We start from the raw sequence: 22527 nt of genomic DNA, 5'->3' as shown, positions 1-22527 counted from the left end.
GGTGCGTACAAACAAGCTCAGATGATGCATACGAGGCAATTATTACCTGTTCTATTTTAAATGCATGCTTCAAATAGGTTTCTTACCTCCAATGTTCTGGATTAAGATTGCACTTGCAACAAGAACCTGTATAAAAAAAAATATATATATATATACTGTTTCAAATGCATCTTTAACAAAAGCCAGCATTTTCAAGTCAGCTCTTTGGCATGTTTTGGAACTCAAGCAAACATTCATTAAAGTTTAATTTAGTAATCAACGATGATCATATAGTCAATACCAAATGCCCCATCAACTTTAAAGGATTTTTTTAAAACACGGTTTAGGTGGAGGCTAGGATCACTTTCCAGTTAATAAAAAGCTATGCATCTATTATATTGGAGTGTAAACTGTATCTGATACAGACAGGCTACGAATGCCCCAAATGATCAAGTAAAAGTAGCTTACTTCCGCCTGACGTTTGCTTGAAATAGCAAATGCTGCTTGAAATAGCAAATGCAAGGCACAAAATATTAGAAATCTTTTGAAAAAAGAAAAAATTACCCTGATGTTTAAAGGGTATGTTGTACATGACTTATAGCACATGAAGCTAGAGCCAAATTAATGGAGCCCTGTGCAGAGTTTACAATACTGATCGGCAACAACATGGAAAGGTAATGGAGGGCAGGGGAGGGAGGACACTGTACGAATTAGGATCTGAGTAAGGCTTTCAGAAACTGTTGGCTGAACAGGATGAAGGAGGGCCTATCAGACTGAGACGACATTGACTGGAAGAGGAGAGATTCTCTTCAGTGGGTGTTCCGTAGCTGGGTGGTTTCAATGCAGCAAGGTTTTGCTTGAAGAGAGGGGCCTTCCGTTGCTTTAAGACGTAGGGATGGAACCAGGTAGATCTGGATAGAAATGTACTCCGAGACCCTCAAAGAAAAATAGAAGATGTGAAATCTTTTACTGATCTTAGTCTAAAGTCTGGTGTAACAAATTGGGTTATTAGTTGGGCAGGATGTGAGGCCTGCGCAAGCAATAGGTCCACAATTTCTTCGCACTGGGAACCCCATTGCTCTTGAATCTCTCAGGGTGGTGAGGCAGAGCAGTCCACAGCCTACTAATGGGAGGTGGTGTGGGGTACTAATCGCAATTCCCTGGCACGCAATAACAACACTCAATGATTGTCCAGTCAGTGTGTTTTTGATCGAAAAGGAAAAGTACATCTATTACACACACACACACAAACACACACACACGCAACTAAATACTACGCATTAATTTACAAATATATACATCAGGCACAGAAATACCTCTGGTGACATTCTGAAAATCACATTTGACCCCTAACGGGTCATGACCCCCACAATAACAGTATTCCCCCCATTTAAACCAGATAGGACATCACAATATAGGTGGTATCACTTTAAATAAAGCAGACCTATGGCAAGCCTACTGACTTTGACACAAGGTCACCACATTAGGGGCCATATGTAGGTAAATTACATTTACCGATTCTTAAATACCGAATTTTACCGATTCGGTATTTATGAATCGGTAAATGTAATGTAGGTAAATTATTACCGATTCGGTAAATGTCGGTATTTTAGAATCGGTATTTACCGAATCGGTAATGGCAACTGGCTTCCCATTCATTCCTATGGGCCTGGAGGCCCATAGGAATGAATGGGAAGCCAGTTGCCATTACCGATTCGGTAAATACCGAATTGGTAATGGGGGAGGCATCATCATGGGTGGCAGGGTGTCACATTGACACCCTGTTGCACCCCTGATTCGTCCATGTGTGCACATGTGGCGCACATACATGCCCTAAGGGCATGTATGTCTGCCACATTGCACACTTCAAATTGCACAAAAATGCTTTTTTACAGGTATTTGTCATTTACCATCAACTTTTAGTTGGTGGTAAATAACAAATCCCCACACCAACGAGACACTCCCCCTACATATCATTTCAGGATTCGGTATTTACCGAATCGGTAAAATTACCGATTCGGTAATTTTACCGATTCGGTAAATTACCGAATCCTGAAATATGCCCCCTACATAGCAAAAGCCAAAATACCGGTCGGTAACGGGATATTTACCGAAAATCGGCCGTTACCGACCGGTATTTGGCTTCCTACATATGGCCCTTGAAGACTGTTAATCCGCATATTAAAAAACACTAGCTTAGTATTGAAATCAGTAATTATATCCAAATGAAATCATTCTTTATCAATAATCAATGTGATTTTATCACAAATTAATGTCACAAATATACTGTCAAATAAGAATTTAAAACCAACATTACATGTGTTTGAATCTTTCTTATACCACATTACATGCACCCAGTGAACCAACCTCTAGAGGTTGCTGCACTCCCAAGCTGTAGAACAAAAGTTCCAGAGTTAAGGGTGTATAAAAGCTGGTGGGGGATGCATTTCATGACCCCAGAAACTTAGGGTCAGTTTCTAAATTCATTGTTGGGGATTCTGCAGAACTTCCTACCACCCCCACAGTACTTAAAATTGCAAGTTGGTGGTGCCCCTGTCTTCCTGGGAACATTGATTTTTTTTTCTTTTTTTTTATATCTGTTTTATTGGCATTTGTAAAATTACCTTAGTTACAATCAATACAGTTTCATATCCACAGCAGAAATACGATCTTTAGGACAATACCAAACAACTTTCTCAAATGTACATTGTTTGTAAGCAACTGAATCAGTAGTTGTTTCCCCACATCGTTGTTCCCTGTAGTGTTCTTCCCTGGAGTGTCGGTCGTCTCCTAGATTTACAATAGGGAGCATAACATCTCTGCTGTGGCAGGGTACATTTTAGGGAGTGATTGGGTCTGCCGTCGGTAATAACTGTCTCATATCTACATGTATTGAAAATGTTGGTATGGCTGCCATACAGAAACTTAAAGAGAAAGATAAAAGAAAAAAACAAACTCAATGCATCCATAATATAGATACTCAACTAAAACTTATATAAATCAACCAGGGGTCCTCTGTCAGTAGGTACGTCAGAAACAGTTTGGCTAGCTTTTCTATCGGACCGGGGGCCCCAACGGGGGGGGAGGGGGGGCTGCAAGGAGGGGAAAGCAAGAAGGGCCCAAAACAGACGAGGGCAAGGACGGGTAATAGGTGAACCGAAGGGGTCATCTGGGTGGTGGTATAGTGTTGCAATGGTCATCTTGTATTTAGGGGGTATGTGCCGCCTCCATTCCTTCAGATTCAGCTGTGCTCATCTGGGTCGGGCGCATTATGTTTGTCCAACGCCCTCAGTATATCTGCCCAAGGTTCCGCCAAGGGTTTTTGCCTTTTTGTGATCTTATCCTCCCTAATCAAGGCTTTCTACTCTGCTCAAGCCCAACAGGAAACATCCTTTTCCCAGTCCACTACTAGAGGATACATCTTTGCCTTCCACCTGAGAGCTATTTTCCTCTTGGTCAAGAGGAAAGCCAGGTCTACAAACCTATGTCCCATTCTTTTGGATTTGGGCCTCGGGAACAGGCCCAGAAGGCACACTTCTGGGGAGTGTGTCATATTACTAGCCAGGACCCTGTTCACGGTGTCCACAATTCTATTCCAATAGTCATTGAGCCCAGGACAGGACCATACCATATGGTCAAAGTCAGCGTCTATTTGTGAGCATCTGGCGCAGGCCTGGTTTTCTCTGCCGTGCACTACATTCAACCTGTGTGGGGTAAGGTAAGTTCTATGGAGTATGTTAAACTGCATCAGTTTAAAGGCTACATTCCTGGACACTTTTTTGGGGCCTCCTAAGGCCTACTTCTACTCCCTCTCAGTCAGTTGCGTATTCAGTGTGCCCTTCCATCTCTCTTGTACTCGGGGTAAAGACCGATGGGTCATCTCCGTTATTGTCAGGTACAAACATTTTATCAGGTGTCCCGCCGAGCCCAAAGTCACCCTCGCCTGAAGAGCGGCATGTATAACAGGTTCTTTAGTATCAACTCCCCACAGCTCTGTCATCGCCCCGTATGTTATGATAATTCAAGAACTTTCCCGGTGGTAGCTCGTGGTATTCCAGAAACACATCTAAAGGAAGCAATTCACCATCTCGATAGCAGTCTCCAACCGACAACACTCCTGCGTCCTCCCAGCCCTGCAACTGCCGCTGTGAAAGAGGCGGACCCATCCCTACCTGTGATAGACCTGTGAGTGGTATATTCCATGCATAAAGCGGTATATCTTTAGCCCTTGCTATACATCTATCCCAACATGTTACCGTTACTGAAAGTAATGTCCCCATGATTTTGATCTTCTGGCAATGGTTGAGCATCCTAGGGAGCAGGGCCCCATGTGCCGTGCCAACCGGAAGTGATAGTGTTTCAAGCCCCCTTCCATCGAGCCATCTGGCCATCCACTGGAGCTGTGCTGCCAAGTAATAGGCTTCAAAATCAGGAGCACCCAGTACTCTCCCTGTAAGTGGAAGTCGCAATGTCTGCAGGGATAAGTCCGCCGTCCCACACCAGGTCCCGCAATAATGTGCCCAGTGTCTTAAACCAGCTTTTCGGGATCACTACAGGCAGGTTGACAAAGAAATACAAAAGTCTCGGTAGTACCACCATCTTGGACAATGCCACTCTAGCCATTACCGGTAGTTTGAGTGAACGCCAAAAGGACACATTTGCCCGCAATGCTCTCAGGGCACCCCCAAAGTTCCCCTCAAGCAGATCTACCTGATGATGATAGATCTGTATTCCTAGGTACCTGAAAGAGTTCGATGACCATTCCAGGTCCAGCGGGAAGTTAGTCGGTCGGCCGGTCGGTCCAGGGCAGGATTTATTCCTGCTTAGATGTTTAGATTGCAAAGCCAGAGAACCTACTATCCTGCTTAGATGTTTATATTGCAAAGCTAGAGAACCTACTATCCTACTTAGATATTTATATTGCAAAGTTAGAGAACCTACTATCCAGCTTAGATGTTTATATTGCAAGGCTAGAGAACCTACTATCTTGCTTAGATGTTTATATTGCAAAGCTAGAGAACCTACAAAAGTGGTCACCAACATTTATAAGGGACCAAAAACCAATAATAATCAGAAAAAAATGGAAATAGATACTTATGACAATAGATGTACCTCCACCATGCAGAAACAAGTCCAGTCTCACTGAGGACACCCCATGATATTAGAAAGACTCACATCAATAAAAATTGTATTTCACAGTAAGAACTGCTGAACAAAATGTTATTGAACAGTTTTTGCTAACAATTGAGATCTGTATGTGTTCTTAGGTATATTTTCCTCATCCGCAGTTCAAACGGCAAGCAATTCACTGCATATACTTCACAGACGAGAGACTGTAACCTCCTCTGAAAGGCCCTAAGCATTTCAAGATAAGTTTACAAAAAAAGCATCTCAAGGTTTTGCACAGAGGGAATAGCTACTAACAGTTTTTGTAAAAGCTCAAGTGCCAACAGATATTCCCAGTGGCCTCTTACAGTTAATCTAAAAAAAAAAACTTAAACTTTCACGTGAAGGAGCTTTAAACAGACAATGTATGTATGGATGTGAAGTATAATGTAATGGGAGACAGTAGGTTGATGAGCAGTTAAACAGATTCCAAAAGCACATTCACTTTCCCCTTCTAATTACATCTAATGATAACAAGAGTAGGGCTCATGCATGCGTTCAGATAAATTCAAAGATCCAGCAGAAAAACTATTTTTTGAACCTAGGGCAGTCAAGAACTCCAATTTATAGAGACGCTTTTCAATTCTTTCAGGGAGGTGGATGCTAGGTGTTTTGAATATTTTAAAAACACACTGGCTGATCTCATTAATACTGAGAATCCACCGACTTGAGAGCTGGAATCATACGCCAAAAGGCATACTTTGGAGAGAGGATGGAGTCAGGATGAAGGCCCAATTGACTGCGGTAAGGGAGGAGTATGATGACCTTAACAGTAGTCTTTGCTTGGACACATCCTAAACCCGCCCAGATACTCTAGCCCGGAACAGTGTGCCAATCCCACCACATTAGCGAGTACTGGCCTGTTTTAGACATATAATTGGACAAATACTTTCAACAGAGAAAGAAGGAATAACATATGCACAGAACACTGACCAAGAGTAGATCTGCACTGCTGTAGAAATGCATCTAAAACCACTGATGTCAACTGCAACATAGAACACAAAAGTGCTCTACTTTCTTGCTGCCTGATCTTTCAAACTAAAAATAAAGCATGGGCTGTAGAATATCCACGACTAAAATTAAAAATATATTTTTAATTTGTACCTGCTTAATAATACTACCATAAGGAATGAGATGTACTTTTTTAAAACCAAACCACCAAAAGATAGGAGTAAAATACTGGTACTTAAACCCCATATCTGGAGTTCTGCTATGGAGTCACACCTTGCTGCAAACCACTTGTCCACTCAGCAACAACATTGGAACCCTGAAGGAGAGCCAAGGACAAAATTGAATGCTTCTCAGCAATATTCATATGATAAAGCTGAAGACAAACCCTTACTGCACTGTTTCCTACACAGGAGGCAAATGTGGTGTAAAACATAGCTACAAACAGACACCTTAAATATATATTTCCCACACTGGTTATATTTTCCTAGTTATTTTGAGGGCTTGCCAAGAGATGTGGAGGTAAGTAAGAATTTGCGACTGTTAACAGACCATATGTCATATACGCCAAGGACTTATTCATCATGAAGTAATGTCTGTGATATTAAGGATTAAATGCCAATAAAATATGGTTAACAAAAAAGAGATGTGGAGGTAAGACAACCAACCTGTGCTCCATTGGTAAGCCAGTCTGTGAATATTTCAAGCTGTATTCACTTAAAAGACTTCAAGTTATTTTTTTCCTTAGAGTGACTATTAATTTACACCCTAATAGATTGCAATGCTTAAGGGTGAGAGCGAATTATATTAAATAGGACACATTACGTTTAAAATGTGGCACATACTTTTTAAAATATGCTAAGCAAGCCTTTGTCATTCAAAATGTGCATTGGAGGCCTAGAGCTCATCAGCATCGGGGTTGCAGAACACCACAACAGTAAGATTTATATAAACATGATTAATGGGCAATAAAAGCAGGAAATGTAAATTAAACAAACAGGGTACCTTTCCTGGCGATCCAAACGCAAAGAGACCAATATCTTCATAGGATGTGACAGCTGTTCAAAGAAAAAACACCTTTAATATTGTTTATAAAGAAATGTAAGGTCTTAAGACCGAAGAAGCATTATTTGTGGTATTCAATTATTTACTTTCATGTTTACAAGGACTCATTCTATGACACGCTTTCCACACAATACTATATACACATTACTGGCCCATGAGTAGCCAATGGTGAAATTTTTTGAACTGTCAGGAACCCTGATTAGAGATTATTATCTAAAATTGCCAGATATCAATGGTGTTACAAAGAAATTAAGGCGTGTAAAAAGAAAGGACTGGGTTCATTGTACAACGTTTGAGTAGCCCTAACATTGCTGCTCAATGGAACAAGATAACCACAGGAGAAAAATCACATTTTATTTCTTTTCAGGCAGGTTGTCAGACTTGATCTCTGATCCTTTCAGAGGCAACCTTGCAATTTCAAAGGTGAGACTGGAGGAGATCCCTACTAAGTAGGGCGAGTCTTTGGCAATCAAGTAGCCCACTGTTACATAGTTCAAATACATTCTTACAGTCCAAAACTCCAACCAGTTTTACAACCCAGTTTTCCTCCTGGGCAAGCTGCAAGGTGCAGGCCTTGACCTGCTCCCAGTGCGCATTGCAAGGACTACTAGAATTATGCGGCAGGGTAGGACCAATTTAAGCGGTAGGGTTGACTAAAATAAGAGGCAAGAAAAGGCCAATTATCTGGCATAATGAAGCACATTTTCTGATAGTATCACTTCATTATTTTATTTCATCACATGGTAACACAGTCTGGGAAAATATTTCACCTTATTAGTAGCAGTTTAACACCCAATTCAACAATAGGCAATTGAAAGATGACCAGTCAACCTTGTGAAGGGCCTTCTACTGCTCATGAACTTGTGTCTCTGCATTTAAGTAACTTTTGATCTGTTTGAGCTAGAAACAATTTGTTAAAATATTCAGATTATGCAGCAGATGAATGATTATGTGGCAAAACTATAATATGCGTGATACGCCACAACCGCAGAATTGCATAATTCCAGTGGCCCTGCCTAAGGGTAGCCCTAATAAAAGGTGCATCGAAGGCGATTGCCATGGGACTTCCATTCGTACGTATTCGAACGTTTGCAGTCATTAATGCAAATTCAATCAACATATTGTTTAGAAACATTAATTTTTAAAAAAAATTAAAAACACTAAAGGGTCCCTTTTTACCATGAGCAATGGACTCAATTTACATGTGTGAAGAGTTTGGTTGGTGTTGTGGGTCGTTCTTTAAGGGTGGAATGTGGTAGCTCCAGTGTAGAGAATAATGTTAATGATCTACTTGGAACATGGAGGGTCATTACTGGAAGAACCTTGCTTGGGGCTGGAAGTTGGTGGTGTACGACAAACTTATTAAAAGGATGAAACTACGTTCGGAGAGAGGAACTGATTCTCTTATGGGTTATTCTTTATGATGTACATAGTGATCACAAACCCTTAGTGAATCTATTCACTTGTACAGGGCCTGAAAATGTCATGATTCGGGCGAAGCGCCTACCCAGCCTACAATCCCCAGATTCCCCGGGAATGGCGGGGGCGGTGCCGCGATTAGAAAAGGGACGAGACGCACGCAGGACGCTGTGCGTAATTCCAAGATGGCGGGTTCGTCGTTTGTTTGTTCCGCGAGTTCCAGAGACTTGGAGATTTCCTAGACCGGAGACCCGATATTCCTGAGTCCGATTCCGGGGTCTATGATAGCGAGGACTAGCGCCGACCATGTGCCCTTCTAAGGTGGGGTAACCTAACAGGGGGGACTCGTGCAGCGGCTGACGAACAGAATCCACGCTCCGGGTTCGGAGCAAGACTCACAGGTATTTCTCTGCCCCAGTCCCGCAAAAGGACCGGAGGGGCCTGCCGATCCCGCAACCAGCCACGAACATTGGTGGTGTCAGGTCACGGGAGTGCGGGTGCTTCACAAGATACCCAAGGGGTATTCCGCTCTCCTTTTCAACCTTCAAGGGGGGGAGCTATCCACCGATCTTACCCATGAGGGGTGAGACTCGAAGACTTAGTTGTTCAGGAGGACCGTAAGGCCGGGCACATGAGGCAAGGTAGCAGAAAGCACCTTCCAGATTCTAGACAATCGAGCACAAGAGCGTTCAGGCTCTCTTCTCATGACTACATTAACGAGGGTCCTGAGAGATCTTCCAGGTGGCAAGATCGGAACTGGTAGAGTTCTCCGCCAAGGGCTCCGACAAGGGTCATAGATTGGCGTGTGGTTGCGATACAAGGGGCATTCAAAGATATTGCATATGTGTCTGAAGCCAGTGGCCACTTGGTACTGTGTAGGGGTATTGGATGAGGTTGAGTGTTTGTATGTGTATGATGTAATAATGCTAACGACACAAAAGCTTTACAAGTATCCGTCGAACTCTCTCTCATAGAATGTGGTTGCACTAGCGAGAATTCATGAGAGTAGCCATTGTGTTATACCTGGTATATTGTTTGTATGTTTATTTCCTTTACAGGTTCTACTCCCCGCTGTTCCCATCCTTCCCTTCCCTCGCTTGATTGCTCCAACCTTCCGTGCCTTTAGTGCAGGAGTTGGGGACGTCGAGAGGTGGACCTCCTATAGCTTCGCCTGAATCCTGAGGAGAGTCAAGTCTGAGACAGATCGTCACAGATTTACGCACCCACGTATTGAGACTCCTCCCGGTTCAGGGGGCGCTGTAGGGACGCAGTATGGAAGGGGTCATGCAGGCCCTGGCCGCTGTACAGCAGGAGTTAGCAGCCTCTAGGGCTGAAACAGCGGCCTTAAGAGATAAGGTGGAACGCATGTCGAGAAATCCTTTTGACGCGAGTGCCGGGGCGCTTCCAATCCAGGTCACAGTGCCTCCACCTATTCCACTAGCTAACCCGGAAAGATATACCGGGGACCCCCAGAAAATACAGGTTTTCATCACCCAAATATTGATGCATTTTTCCTGTAGGCCTTCCTCCTTCCCGAATAACCATTCTAGAGTGGCCTTTGCCATCTCCTATTTAGCTGGAGATTCCGCAAATTGGGCTGTGCCCTTAGTACGAAACAACGACCCGGTGTTATCCGATTGGGATGAGTTTCGGGCCACGTTGGAAGGGGTATTCGACAGACGAAGCACCACCTTTAGTCTAGACAGAGAGCTTCTAGAGCTCAAACAGGGGAAAACCAATTTGGTGACTTATTTGACCTCGTTTAATCGACTGGTAGCAGAGGCTGCCTGGCCAGAAGAGAAGAGGATGTCCCTGTTTTACCAGGGCCTCTGCGATGACTTAAAGGATGTCATCGCCCGCATAGACCCACAACCTCGCACCTGCACCGCTCTGGTGAGTCTAGCCTTACGGTTGGATGGGCGCATCACAGACCGAGGGGGTGACAGGTTTAGAGGGGAGAGGAGCAGGAAAGACACTAACTGTGGAGATACACCCCCAGAGCCCATGGAAGTAGGAGCTGTGAGGGCTCCATTGTCTAGGGCGGAAAGGGAAAGCCGGAGAATACAGGGGTTGTGTATGTATTGTGGGAAGAAGGGACACTATGTCCGTGAGTGTCCCGCTCGACCAAAAAGGATAGGGGGATATAACAAGACTAGAAAAACACTAGCCACAGTGGCTAGCAACGACTCAGACCCGGGGTCGTTGGGTAGTTCAGTAAAGGAGAAGTCGCCAACGTGGAGAATCCCCTCTTTGGCTACCGCTCAACTGCAGGACACCGAACGACATATAGAGTTGGTAATGTGGCTAGGAAAGGGAACCCACTCTTATCAGATTAGAGCCATGTTGGACTCGGGAGCCACAGGTAATTTCATACATAGAGGATTGGTGGACAGGTTAGCCCTAAGGAAGGTGTTGAGGGACATACCCGAAGAAGTGTTGGCGGTCGATGGCAAACCACTGACATCGGGGCTTCTCATCGACCAAACAGAGAATCTACGGTTAGAAACTAGAACAGGGGACATGAGACACATAGAAACACTGGCTTTGAATATCATAGAGGCCCCCCAGTACGAGGTGATCTTGGGAATGCCATGGTTTAGTCTCCATAATCCCACCATAGATTGGAGGGAAAGAACCGTTCAGTTTTTGTCTGTGGCATGTCAGGAGCACCTGGTTCTAGTGGGGGATCCCCGGATGGAGGCATTGGCATGCTCGTTCACAGTCGGGACGGCTGCCGAAAAAGAGGTCAGTCTACCCCAACAATACGCCTCTTTTGCTGATGTATTCAGTAAAACAAGGGCAGAGTCGCTTCCTCCTCACAGGTCATACGACTGCCAGATCGATTTGGTGGACGGAGCAAACCTTCCTATGTGTTTGGTCTCCGGCTCTCAGAGCCGGAGACCAAACACCTCCGGGAATATCTGGACCATTTCCTAGAACTTGGATTTATCCGTCCTTCTAGATCCCCAGCGGCGTCCCCTTTGTTTTTTATAGCAAAAGCCAATGGAGAGCTAAGAGCATGTTGCGACTATAGGATGCTGAACAAAAACACCGTTCGCAATCGATACCCGCTGCCTCTTATACCCGTCTTGTTGGACCAGGTTAGGGAGGCCACAGTTTATACGAAGCTAGACCTAAGGGGAGCGTACCATTTGGTACGCATACGCAAAGGGGACGAATGGAAAACCGCTTTCAAAACCCGCTATGGTCTTTTTGAATATCTGGTAATGCCGTTCGGGTTGTGCAACGCCCCGGCGGCATTCCAGTAGTTCTTGAATGACGTACTAAAGGAGTACATAGATAGAACGGTGGTCGTGTATATTGACGACATTTTGGTCTATTCCGATTCCATGAGCAATCACACAGAACACGTGCTTCAGGTATTGCGGGCATTACAAAAGCATAGCTTATATTGTAAACTGAGCAAATGCGAGTTTGGGGTGTCTGAGGTGGAATTCTTGGGGGTGATCCTCCGTCCAGATGGGTTATGTATGGCAGAGCGTAAAATACAGGCAGTGCTGGAGTGGCCGACTCCTTGCAATGTCCGAGAAGTACAATGCTTCCTGGGCTTTGCCAACTATTATAGGAGATTCATCCAAGGGTTCTCCCAGAAGGCTGTTCCTATCACGCGACTTCTCCGGAAGGGCGTATCATTCGAATGGACCCCTGAAGCGGATAGGGCTTTCGGATATCTAAAGAAGGCCTTTACCACGGCACCGGTGTTGCGACACCCACAGCTTGATGCACCTTTTATGGTGGAAGCAGACGCCTCCAACGAGGCTATTGGAGCAATCTTGTCACAAAGGGATAGGGACACTGGGCAGCTCTTCCCAGTGGCATATCTTTCCAAAAAACTTCTCCCAGCGGAACGGAACTATAACATAGCTGAGAAGGAACTGCTGTCCATAAAAAAGGCCTTTCAGGAGTGGCGTCCATACCTGTGGGGAGCTAAGTTCCCCGTTACGGTCTACTCTGACCATAGGAATTTGATGTATCTAAAGACGGCCCGCAGGCTTTCCCCCAGACAAATGAGATGGATGCTCTTCTTCGAGGAGTACGATTTCATCATTACCTTTAGGCCAGGCACCGACAATCGCAAGGCGGATTCACTGTCCCGGGTGCTGGCCACGGAAACGGACACAGAAGTGGTGGAAGAGGCGATCATCCCTTCCTCCAAAGTAGTTTGTGCGTTACAGACAGAGGACTATCTGACTAGCATCAGGAAAAGCAAGAGTCCAACAGCCTGGAGCCGGTGGGCTGAGAAGGAGCCGGAGAGAACGATAAGGCAGGGGTTGCATATTAGGAACCAGAGACTCTATCTGCCTACTAAAGCACTGAGACAAATGGCATTTACATGGTGTCACGAATCACCGTTAGCGGGACATCCGGGCATACAGAAAACCACCTTATTAGTGCAAAGATACTTTTGGTGGGCCTCCTTAGTCGTGGATGTAAGGACTTGGGTATCCAAATGCGAGGATTGCGCAAGGGGAAAATCAGACTACTCACCGAAGAGGGGATTGCTCCTTCCCTTGCCCACGCCGATGACGCCGTGGCTTAGCATCAGCTTGGATTTCGTAACGGGTCTTCCGCTGGATCAGGGGTGTTCCGCTATTTTGGTGGTGATAGACAGCCTAACAAAGATGGGACATTTCATCCCGTGTAAAACGCTACCCACGGCAGGACAGACAGCCCAGTTATTGCTCAAACATGTGGTGAGGATCCACGGCATCCCGCAAGTCATCATTTCAGACAGGGGCCCCCAATTCATAGCTCGCTTCTGGAAAGGATGGTGCAGGTCCCTGCGTATTGAATCAGCTGTATCGTCAAGCTTTCACCCACAGACCGACGGTCAAACCGAACGGTTAAACCAAAACGTGAAAAAGTACTTGCGGTGCTATGCTGAAGAGGCTCAAGAATCTTGGGTGGCCATGCTTTGGATGGCTGAATTGGCCTATAACAACGCCACACATAGTTCCATCGGGGTCTCTCCCTTTTCTGCCAACTATGGTTACGACGCCCGGATTCTGCCAATTAGCATACCCAGACGACTCACCGCTCAACCATCGGTGCAAGCTCACATGAGAGAGTTGCGTCAAGGGCACACTAGGGCGCGGAGGCTTCTGGCCAAGGCGAAACTGACCTATAAACGCTGGGCTGATCGACACAGAGTAGAGGGTCCCCAGTATAAGCAAGGGGATAGAGTGTGGCTGTCAACAAAGAACATACACTTCAAATTACGTAGCGTGTTCCACCCGCGGTATATAGGTCCCTATCGAGTACTGAAACAGACAAATCCGGTGGCCTATAAATTGTGGCTTGCATGCTATCTACGGATCCACCCTGTTTTCCACTGTAGCCTGTTGAAGCCTGCCCTAGGCGGGGTGAGGAAGCCAACCCCCGCCTTGGTCACCGAAGAGGGACCAGAGTACGAAGTGGTAGATGCCAAGTATCGAGGGAACAGATTATGGTATCTGATATCCTGGACAGGGTATACCTCCGAAGAGGATTCTTGGGTGCCCTGTGATAACGTGCATGCCCCAGCAAAGATCAGAGCGTTCTATCGCCGCCACCCAGACAAACCTGGGTCTAGGAGGCGTCGGGACGGGGACCTACTGTCATGATTCGGGCGAAGCGCCTACCCAGCCTACAATCCCCAGATTCCCCGGGAATGGCGGGGGCGGTGCCGCGATTAGAAAAGGGACGAGACGCACGCAGGACGCTGTGCGTAATTCCAAGATGGCGGGTTCGTCGTTTGTTTGTTCCGCGAGTTCCAGAGACTTGGAGATTTCCTAGACCGGAGACCCGATATTCCGGAGTCCGATTCCGGGGTCTATGATAGCGAGGACTAGCGCCAACCGTGTGCCCTTCTAAGGTGGGGTAACCTAACAGGGGGGACTCGTGCAGCGGCTAACGAACAGAATCCACGCTCCGGGTTCGGAGCAAGACTCACAGGTATTTCTCGGCCCCAGTCCCGCAAAAGGACCGGAGGGGCCTGCCGATCCCGCAACCAGCCACGAACATTGGTGGTGTCAGGTCACGGGAGTGCGGGTGCTTCACAAGATACCCAAGGGGTATCCCGCTCTCCTTTTCAACCTTCAAGGGGGGGAGCTATCCACCGATCTTACCCACGAGGTGTGAGACTCGAAGACTTAGTTGTTCAGGAGGACCGTAAGGCCGGGCACATGAGGCAAGGTAGCAGAAAGCACCTTCCAGATTCTAGACAATCGAGCACAAGAGCGTTCAGGCTCTCTTCTCATGACTACATTAACGAGGGTCCTGAGAGATCTTCCAGGTGGCAAGATCGGAACTGGTAGAGTTCTCCGCCAAGGGCTCCGAGAAGGGTCATAGATTGGCGTGTGGTTGCGATACAAGGGGCATTCAAAGATATCGCATATGTGTCTGAAGCCAGTGGCCACTTGGTACTGTGTAGGGGTAAATGTAAATAAATGTAAATTGATACTTGTATAGCGCACTACTCACCCGCAAGGGTCTCAAGGCGCTTGTACGAATACCGCTGTGGAACCCATCCTGGCTTTCCCTGTGAGGCGTCCACTCCTGGGCACCCCCAAGGTGGAGGCCAGGCATCCTTAGCGTTGTGGGGGCCGTTGTGGAGATTAAGCAAGCTATTGCCCAGAGTTGCAGAGTGGGACTCCATGATTGGAATGGCACCGAGGCGAGAATTATCAGGTCCGTGGAATTTTTGAGCCCAAGACCCGCCGAGGCGGGGAATTGAACCCTGGTCCCGGGCTAGACCTCTGCATCAGGGTCTGCCGCTCTAATCATTGAGCCACACTTCTCCATATTGGATGGATGAGGATGAGGTTGAGTGTTTGTATGTGTATGATGTAATAATGCTAACGACACAAAAGCCTTACAAGTATCCGCCGAACTCTCTCTCATAGAATGTGGTTGCACTAGCGAGAATTCATGAGAGTAGCCATTGCGTTATACCTGGTATATTGTTTGTATGTTTATTTCCTTTACAGGTTCTACTCCCCGCTGTTCCCATCCTTCCCTTCCCTCGCTTGATTGCTCCAACCTTCCGTGCCTTTAGTGCAGGAGTTGGGGACGTCGAGAGGTGGACCCCCTATAGCTTCGTCTGAATCCAGAGGAGAGTCAAGTCTGAGACGGATCGTCACAGAAAAAGCATCTCAGAGAATCAAATGGTCTATGGAAGGAGTATGCAAATTAAATTTTCTAGTAGAGTGTTTTCCGGGACATGAAAACAAATCTGCTGATTGTTTGTCTAGATTGTCATATGTTGCTACTAAGAATGCGAAGGTGAGGTGTTGAGAATAGGAGATGAAGAGATTTGTAAAGCAGAGCAGTCAAACAAAAAACAAACAAAAAAAAACAAGGACAAAGTTCTGGAAAGAATCAAAAGCAGAATAGTGCTGGAGTGGCCGGAGTGGAAATGGTTGACAGAAGAAAAGTTGTTTTGTAATGTTAAGGATGAGTTATGTAAAGTTCAAGGTCAATTGAACAGGAGTGAGAGAGATTGCACCTAGTCAGATAAGTGACAAGATAGCGGATTTGGTCCACAAAGAACAGTGTACAGGAGCCTACAAAACTAAAGTAAGGAGAAAAGTTCCATTGTTACCAGTTGTGGTACCGGATGAACCATGGTCCTAATTGGGGTTAGACATAGTAGGATCCTCGATCAGGACTTTGTTTCTGGAATGTGGCTAGGTTTCACGCTCCTTTATCCCGGTCTCATTTTGATAATGCATTAATTATTTGGTTGCAAGAAAATTGGATAATAAATCATTATGATTTAGATTAGTATTTTGTTTATTGTTTCCCTGCCCTCCCCTCAATTAGAGGTCGACCTAATGGTGGACTGGCTATTTGGTTGCGATCATCTTTCAGCTTTTGCTTGCTCTCCCTTACGTTATGGTTGTTTATTCTCTTACATGGGAACGGATGATGTACCTCATGAATGTTTAGTTTGTAATATGTATTTAGGCCCCACTGCTAATATTATTTTGTCTACACTTCAAAGGACCATTTTAAGTCATTAGTTAAGTACCCAAAACCTACTTTATTGGAGTAGAGGAATAAAGGTTTTTCTGAATTAGATGCTTACTGGGGCCTTTTGTCTCCCTGTTTTTCAAATAAGAAGTGTTGTGCTTATTCATCCACTTTATTATCATTGTCTCTGGAGTTGAATATGGCCATAATCAATGGTTGGTTTGATCTCTCTTATTGATTATATTTTTGTTCAATACTGGACTTTGTGTTGTTACTAATTTTGAAATTCGCCCCATGATCATTCTCAGCTTATTGTTACACTAGAGCTTTGCCCTGTTGTAAGGTGGGAGGCAAAAGTCCCTAGTTTTGAATTAAGATCTTGTTCTGACAATGTATATGTTTGGAAATATGTGCCACATGATGTTTTATTGCCTTGGTTGAGCGAGGTATTTAAAGTGCTTTCTTTGCCTTTGGGCGTTTCCAAATTTAAGGCATTTCTGTGCTTGCTTTGGGATACCTTTTGCAACAAAAATAAAAACTCATATCAGGGTTCATAGGAATCTAGATATCCTTCAGAGGCCATGAGCTATTTATTAAATGCTTTGGTAAAAATGAAATATAATAAATCAACCAAAGTTGCAAAGTTATAGTTTGAACTTCAATCTGCGGTTTCTTTTCGTAATATGCATATTCTGGCTTACCCAGAGATTTGGGTAGCGCTCACACGATAACTTCTACCCCAGTAGAAGAAGATCTTTGGCATCCATCGCATTATAAGATGTGACTAGCAAGATTTCACCAAATGTTTGTTAAATCATTTAAATTCATGGGTGGAGTCAGCCGGGTTATTTATCAGAAAACGTGCTGTTCAGCAAAAAGTATGTGAGGTTGCGTAAAATTAAGGTTTATGTGGCAATTGTTGATTTCAGCAGTGCCTTTAATTTGGTTGATCGTTCCATTCTTTGGTATAAATTTGTGAGATTGGGAATACCATCTGAATTATTGTCTCCACTGATCTTCATTCATTCTGCAAATTTGGTTGAGAGTACTTCTGGGCTAGGGAAATGAATTTCCAGATAAAATCCCGGTTGACAATGGCCTTAAGCAAGGTTGCGTTTTAGCTTCTTTGTTATTTTCTTTATGTTAGTCTGACTTTACCGCTATTTGAAAGCAGGGGCTCGTGTCCGCGACTGGAACCAATCAAACGGAGGTCAAGGATGGGCCAGACCCATCCCATTATTTTATTAAAAATTATATTTCCTGCCATACATTGAGGGGCAAATTGGGGCAAACCTCCTGTCTGCTCAGAGAGTGAAGACAGGTTTGTTCCTTTAATGGGGGTGTGGCTAATGCCAGAGTGTAACACCCACACCACTTTGTTTTGCCACAATGGCAAGAACTCTGGTGTCAGGTGAACTTTCTACCGTCCCATCCCCGTGGGCATATTTGGCTCGATGCCAGGGTAGGCCACACCCTCGTTATGTATGTTTTGGCACCTTTTTGAAATGACTGGTGTTTATTGGGAGAAAATGGGAGTGAATACCCTATCCAACCCCGGAGGGGAGGGAGAAATTCTACTGGGCCGTGACAAGAGGGGAGAGCATGGACCAATGCCCAGAGGGACTGCTCTGCCCCTCAACAAAATACTGCATACATTTAGTCCCTGGTGTCTAGTGGGCTTTCTGTCCCCCCCTTTGGAGGGGGAGGGTAATTGGGGTAATTTTCCGAATCCACCTCGAGGGGGCAGAAAGATTGTCTGTCTTCTTGTTGGAGAGGGGGAATACACAGTGGGAAGCCCCCACCCATATACTCTTTAAAAAAAATCCCTGGTATCTAGTAGGCTTATTGGCAATAATCATCCCCATCTGCCCTCTGGTGGGGGGGCAGAAAGACTGTCACCATAGTTTTTCGGGGGGGGGGGGGGACATGGTCATGCCCATAGTGGGCAGGGCAGCCCCCACCTTCACATTTATTTTAAAAAGACCCTGGTGTGTAGTGGGCGTTCTGCCCCCCCATGGTGGGGCAGATCGGGGGTAAAAAAACTATCCCTTTTGTTGGTATGGGGGCATGGCCATGCCCATGGTGAGCAGCTCCCATGCCTATATTAAAAAAAAAAATCCTGGTGTCTAGTGGGCTTTCTGCCCCCCTTCCCCCCGGGGTGGGTGGTGACAGAAAGACTGTCACCATAGTTTTACGGGGTCGGGGCATGGCCATGCCCATAGTGGGCAACCCCTATTTATGTCACATCTGCGATATTACCCCTCCCGAGCACTGATGCAGTGAAAGTAAAACGAACTCATTAGCTCATTTTGCTTTCAATTTGTCCTTATTCCCCCCAAAAAAGAAAGCAATCAGGGTGCTCGGGAAGCTCTTCCTGAGCAGCCAGAGTTTACAAAATAATACAGAGCACCAAAGAGGCCTTTATTTACCTTCCCAGTGTTGCCCATTGAGCGACACCAACTAAAGGGCTTAAATATTCAATAAATTAATAGTAGGATCTATTGTTTAACTGCCAGTGTCTGAAAAGTTTGGAGTAGTGAATGAGCTCTGTCACCACTTGATGGAGTTGTTGAAGGACGTATTTGCTAATGAAAGTGTACCTGTCAGTATAATTACAGAAAACGGTGTACAATTTCTGTCACATGACACTTGTGTTTTTTCTTGAAGATTTTTCCACTAGCCAACTTAGGACAGCTTTGTAAGCAAGCAAATAGTCTTGCTAAGAGGACAAATAGATTAGTTAGGGATTGCATAGCATAGCAAAGACAATACAAACAAGAAGACTATTGAAAGAAATTGAAAGACCTTGCTCAGCCAGCCTGACAGGGGTATCTCTTTTTGAGAAATTGAAGGTAAAACTAGATAACAGTAAATATACTCCCAAATGGTTGGAGAGGAGAGAGCCTTCCTTTTTACTGCAATTTTCAATAGGGATATCTGTAACAGTTATAATTGCATTTTATATGTTTTCTTGTGAGACTGGCATCATAAATATCCAGCTGCACTACTGGCGCATGACGGGCACATTACAGTGACAGAGGGGCAGGGAGGGGTAATAACTGAACTGGGAGGAGAAGGTGGCCAAAATACACTGACCTATGTAATTTGCTTGCTAATAGCATGTGGGGTGGGCCTGGGGTTTGTGGTCTGTCTCAACGGCATGTGCCCTTTGCCTGTGCTCTTTGTCTTTGTCAATTGAAATGGGGGCAATGAGGGAAAATTGACAGGTAGGCCCTGGCCGGAGGAAAACAGGATGTGTGAAGATTGTCCTAGGTAAGAAATGATAGGCTCAAACATCCTTCAAGATACTTTTGTGCTCTCTGGGCTCTTGTTAGGGGGACTCTTTGAAAATGTGTCATGACCCGTAATAGGACTAAATTCTATCTCGTTATTACGAGAAGGCTATCTTTTTCCAAACATCTTGATTACAATGAAACATTGGAAGCAGAAACTTTAATTACTCACATCTGGCACCTGGCTCTTGTACTCAGCTATCACTAATGTTAAGTAGAAAGTTGTAAAGCTCTCCTTTTATCCATTCTCCTTTAGAAACAATGCTAAAAGTGGTTCTTTGTTTCTAGGTAACCCTCTTCAGCTTATTTATTATTATAAACAGAATCTGTAGCACAGACTTAGCTACATGGGTAGCAGAACACTTTATAAAGGAGAGTAGGCAGATATATTTTGTGTTAGAGTAGGGTTATACGCGTGTCAACTTGGAACAAAAACTCCATTATAATCTCTTGGGTAGGTTCAGGGTTTTCACACTAGGTGAGGTAGAGAGGCTTAGTCTTTCAGGTGAGGTGTGCTGAGTAAAGTCTTTAAGTCTTTTCTGACTGGGAGTAGGTATGAGTTGAGTCTTAAGATTTCAGGTATAGTGTTCCCAAGTACAGTTGCCAGAAATGACAAAACGCCTATTCTCTGATTTCAATTAAATATTGTTTCTACTTCCATAGACTTGCTTTTAGTCCTTTATTAGCTAAAGTATTCATCTTAAAGGTGTAATTCTGGGGAAGGGATCGGTGGCTCAGTCATTTTCTCACATCTATCGTTTCATGCTCTAAACCTTCACTCACCCTCCTCGCCCTCAACTCAGGATGCCACCTAGCGACGCGGCTTTGCCGAAGGAGTCCCAGGGACCCTTCGCCTGCCGGAACTGCAACCCACGCTAACACGCCAGCTCCTCTCACCACCCAGTCAATCAACAGCGCACCCGACCGGCTCAAGTGCATCCTCCTCAACATGCGATCCCTTCAGAAACACACCATTGAAAACTGGGACCTCCTCAATGCTGCCTCTCCCAACATTGCCTCCCTCAAGGAAACTTGGACCAACCCCTGTTCTGGACTGGACATCACCATCACCATTCCCAATGACTACAAAATCACCCGCAAAGACTGTGCCGACCAACCAGGAGGAGGCATCTCCATCATCCACAAGAACACCCTCCGCCTGGCCACGCACTCAAACGAACCAACGGCAGCCATGGAACACCTCCACTTCCAGATCCAGACCACCCCCAAAACCTCCCTCCACTGCACCATTGTCTACAGGCACCCTGGCCCCCGCCCACCCTTCACAGACGCCATCGTAGACCTCATCGCACCCCAGGCTTTCACATCCACTGATTACATCCTACTCGGAGACCTCAACTTCTAGTTGATTTCCTCAGGACAACCACTCTGCCAACAGACTCCAACACCACAGCGTGCAACCTTCACCGATGGATCCCTAACTGCACTGACACTCTAGCACCCCTCAAGAAGGCACCAGGCAAGCAACACTCCAAGAGAGCCAGCTGGTTCACTCCCACCCGCAGACGACTCGAGAAGAGATGGAGGAACAACAAAACCCCAGAAACCCACACAACCTTCAAATCCACCGTTAACACACACCACCTTCTCATCAAAACCACAAAGAAAACGGCCCTCCAAGACAGAATCAATGCCAACGTACACAACAGCAAAGAACTCTTCACCATCATCAAGGAGTTTGCCAGGCCCAACAACGAGACCACAGACATTCCACCCTCCCAAGACCTCTGCAACAAACTCGGCACCTTCTTCCACCACAAGATCAGGCAGATCTACCACAGCTTCGACACCCAAGACCCTGCCACTACGCCTACCACCACCGTTCACAGCCACGCTGCACCCCAACAGATCATGCTCAACTGGACTCCACACACCACAGATGACACACTCAAGACTATGACGAGCATCCACTCAGGAGCCCCATGGGATCCCTTCCCATACAACATCTTCAATACAGCAGCCGCCTCCACTGCCCCCCCAGCTTCGCCACACCATCAACTGCTCCATCGAAACCGCCACCTTCCGCGATGAGTGTAAACATGCGGAGATCAACCCCCTGACGTAGAAACAGTCCGCCCACCCGACAGATATCAAGAACTTCAGACTTATCTTCCTCCTTCCTTCCCAGCCAAGGTTATCGAGAAGGTCATCAACGCCCAACTCTCCGAGTTAATCAAAGAAAACATGTCCTGGACACCTCCCAATCTGGCTTCCGAAGCAACCACAGCAACTAGACTGCACTCCTCGCCACCACAGACTACATACGCTCCCTCCTCAAAAATGCATCCCTCATCCTAGTGGACCTCTTGCCCGCCTTCGACACAGTCTCCCACCGCACCTTAATCACGAGACTCCACGGTGCTGGCACCCGCAACAAGGCACTTGAATGGATCCACTCCTTCCTGACCGGACGAACATAGCGAGTCAGACCACCCCGTTCCTCTCAGAAACTACAGAGATCAGCTGCAGAGTGCCCCAGGGCACCTCCCTGAGTCCAACCCTCTTTAACGTCTACATGGCCATACAAACCCTGATTGATTGATTGACTTGTGCAATAAGAAGAAAGCATTGGCAAAGCCAACAGGACTTGCCATTGGGGACATATTGCATTTGCTATAAAAAAATAAAAAAATGTTTGCGGATACCATTCAGCATCTCCCAA

The 22527-nt window shown here is 45.7% G+C and overlaps 1 protein-coding gene across 1 annotated transcript in view; it reads right to left on the bottom strand.

The window, feature by feature from the left end:
• Positions 1-22527, bottom strand: part of SLC38A6 (solute carrier family 38 member 6) — a 393044-nt gene that overhangs the window by 290711 nt on the left and 79806 nt on the right. The window contains exons 4-5 of the mRNA XM_085626179.1: positions 7099-7151; positions 87-126 (exon numbers count right to left, since the gene is read on the bottom strand). Of these exons, the coding sequence (XP_085482305.1) occupies positions 87-126; positions 7099-7151 (93 nt within the window). The remainder of the gene's footprint in view (positions 1-86; positions 127-7098; positions 7152-22527) is intronic.

Source organism: Triturus cristatus, chromosome 9, assembly GCF_964204655.1.
Source record: "Triturus cristatus chromosome 9, aTriCri1.1, whole genome shotgun sequence".
NCBI classification, from domain to species: domain Eukaryota; kingdom Metazoa; phylum Chordata; class Amphibia; order Caudata; family Salamandridae; genus Triturus; species Triturus cristatus.
This window is presented reverse-complemented; position numbering and strand designations above follow the sequence as displayed.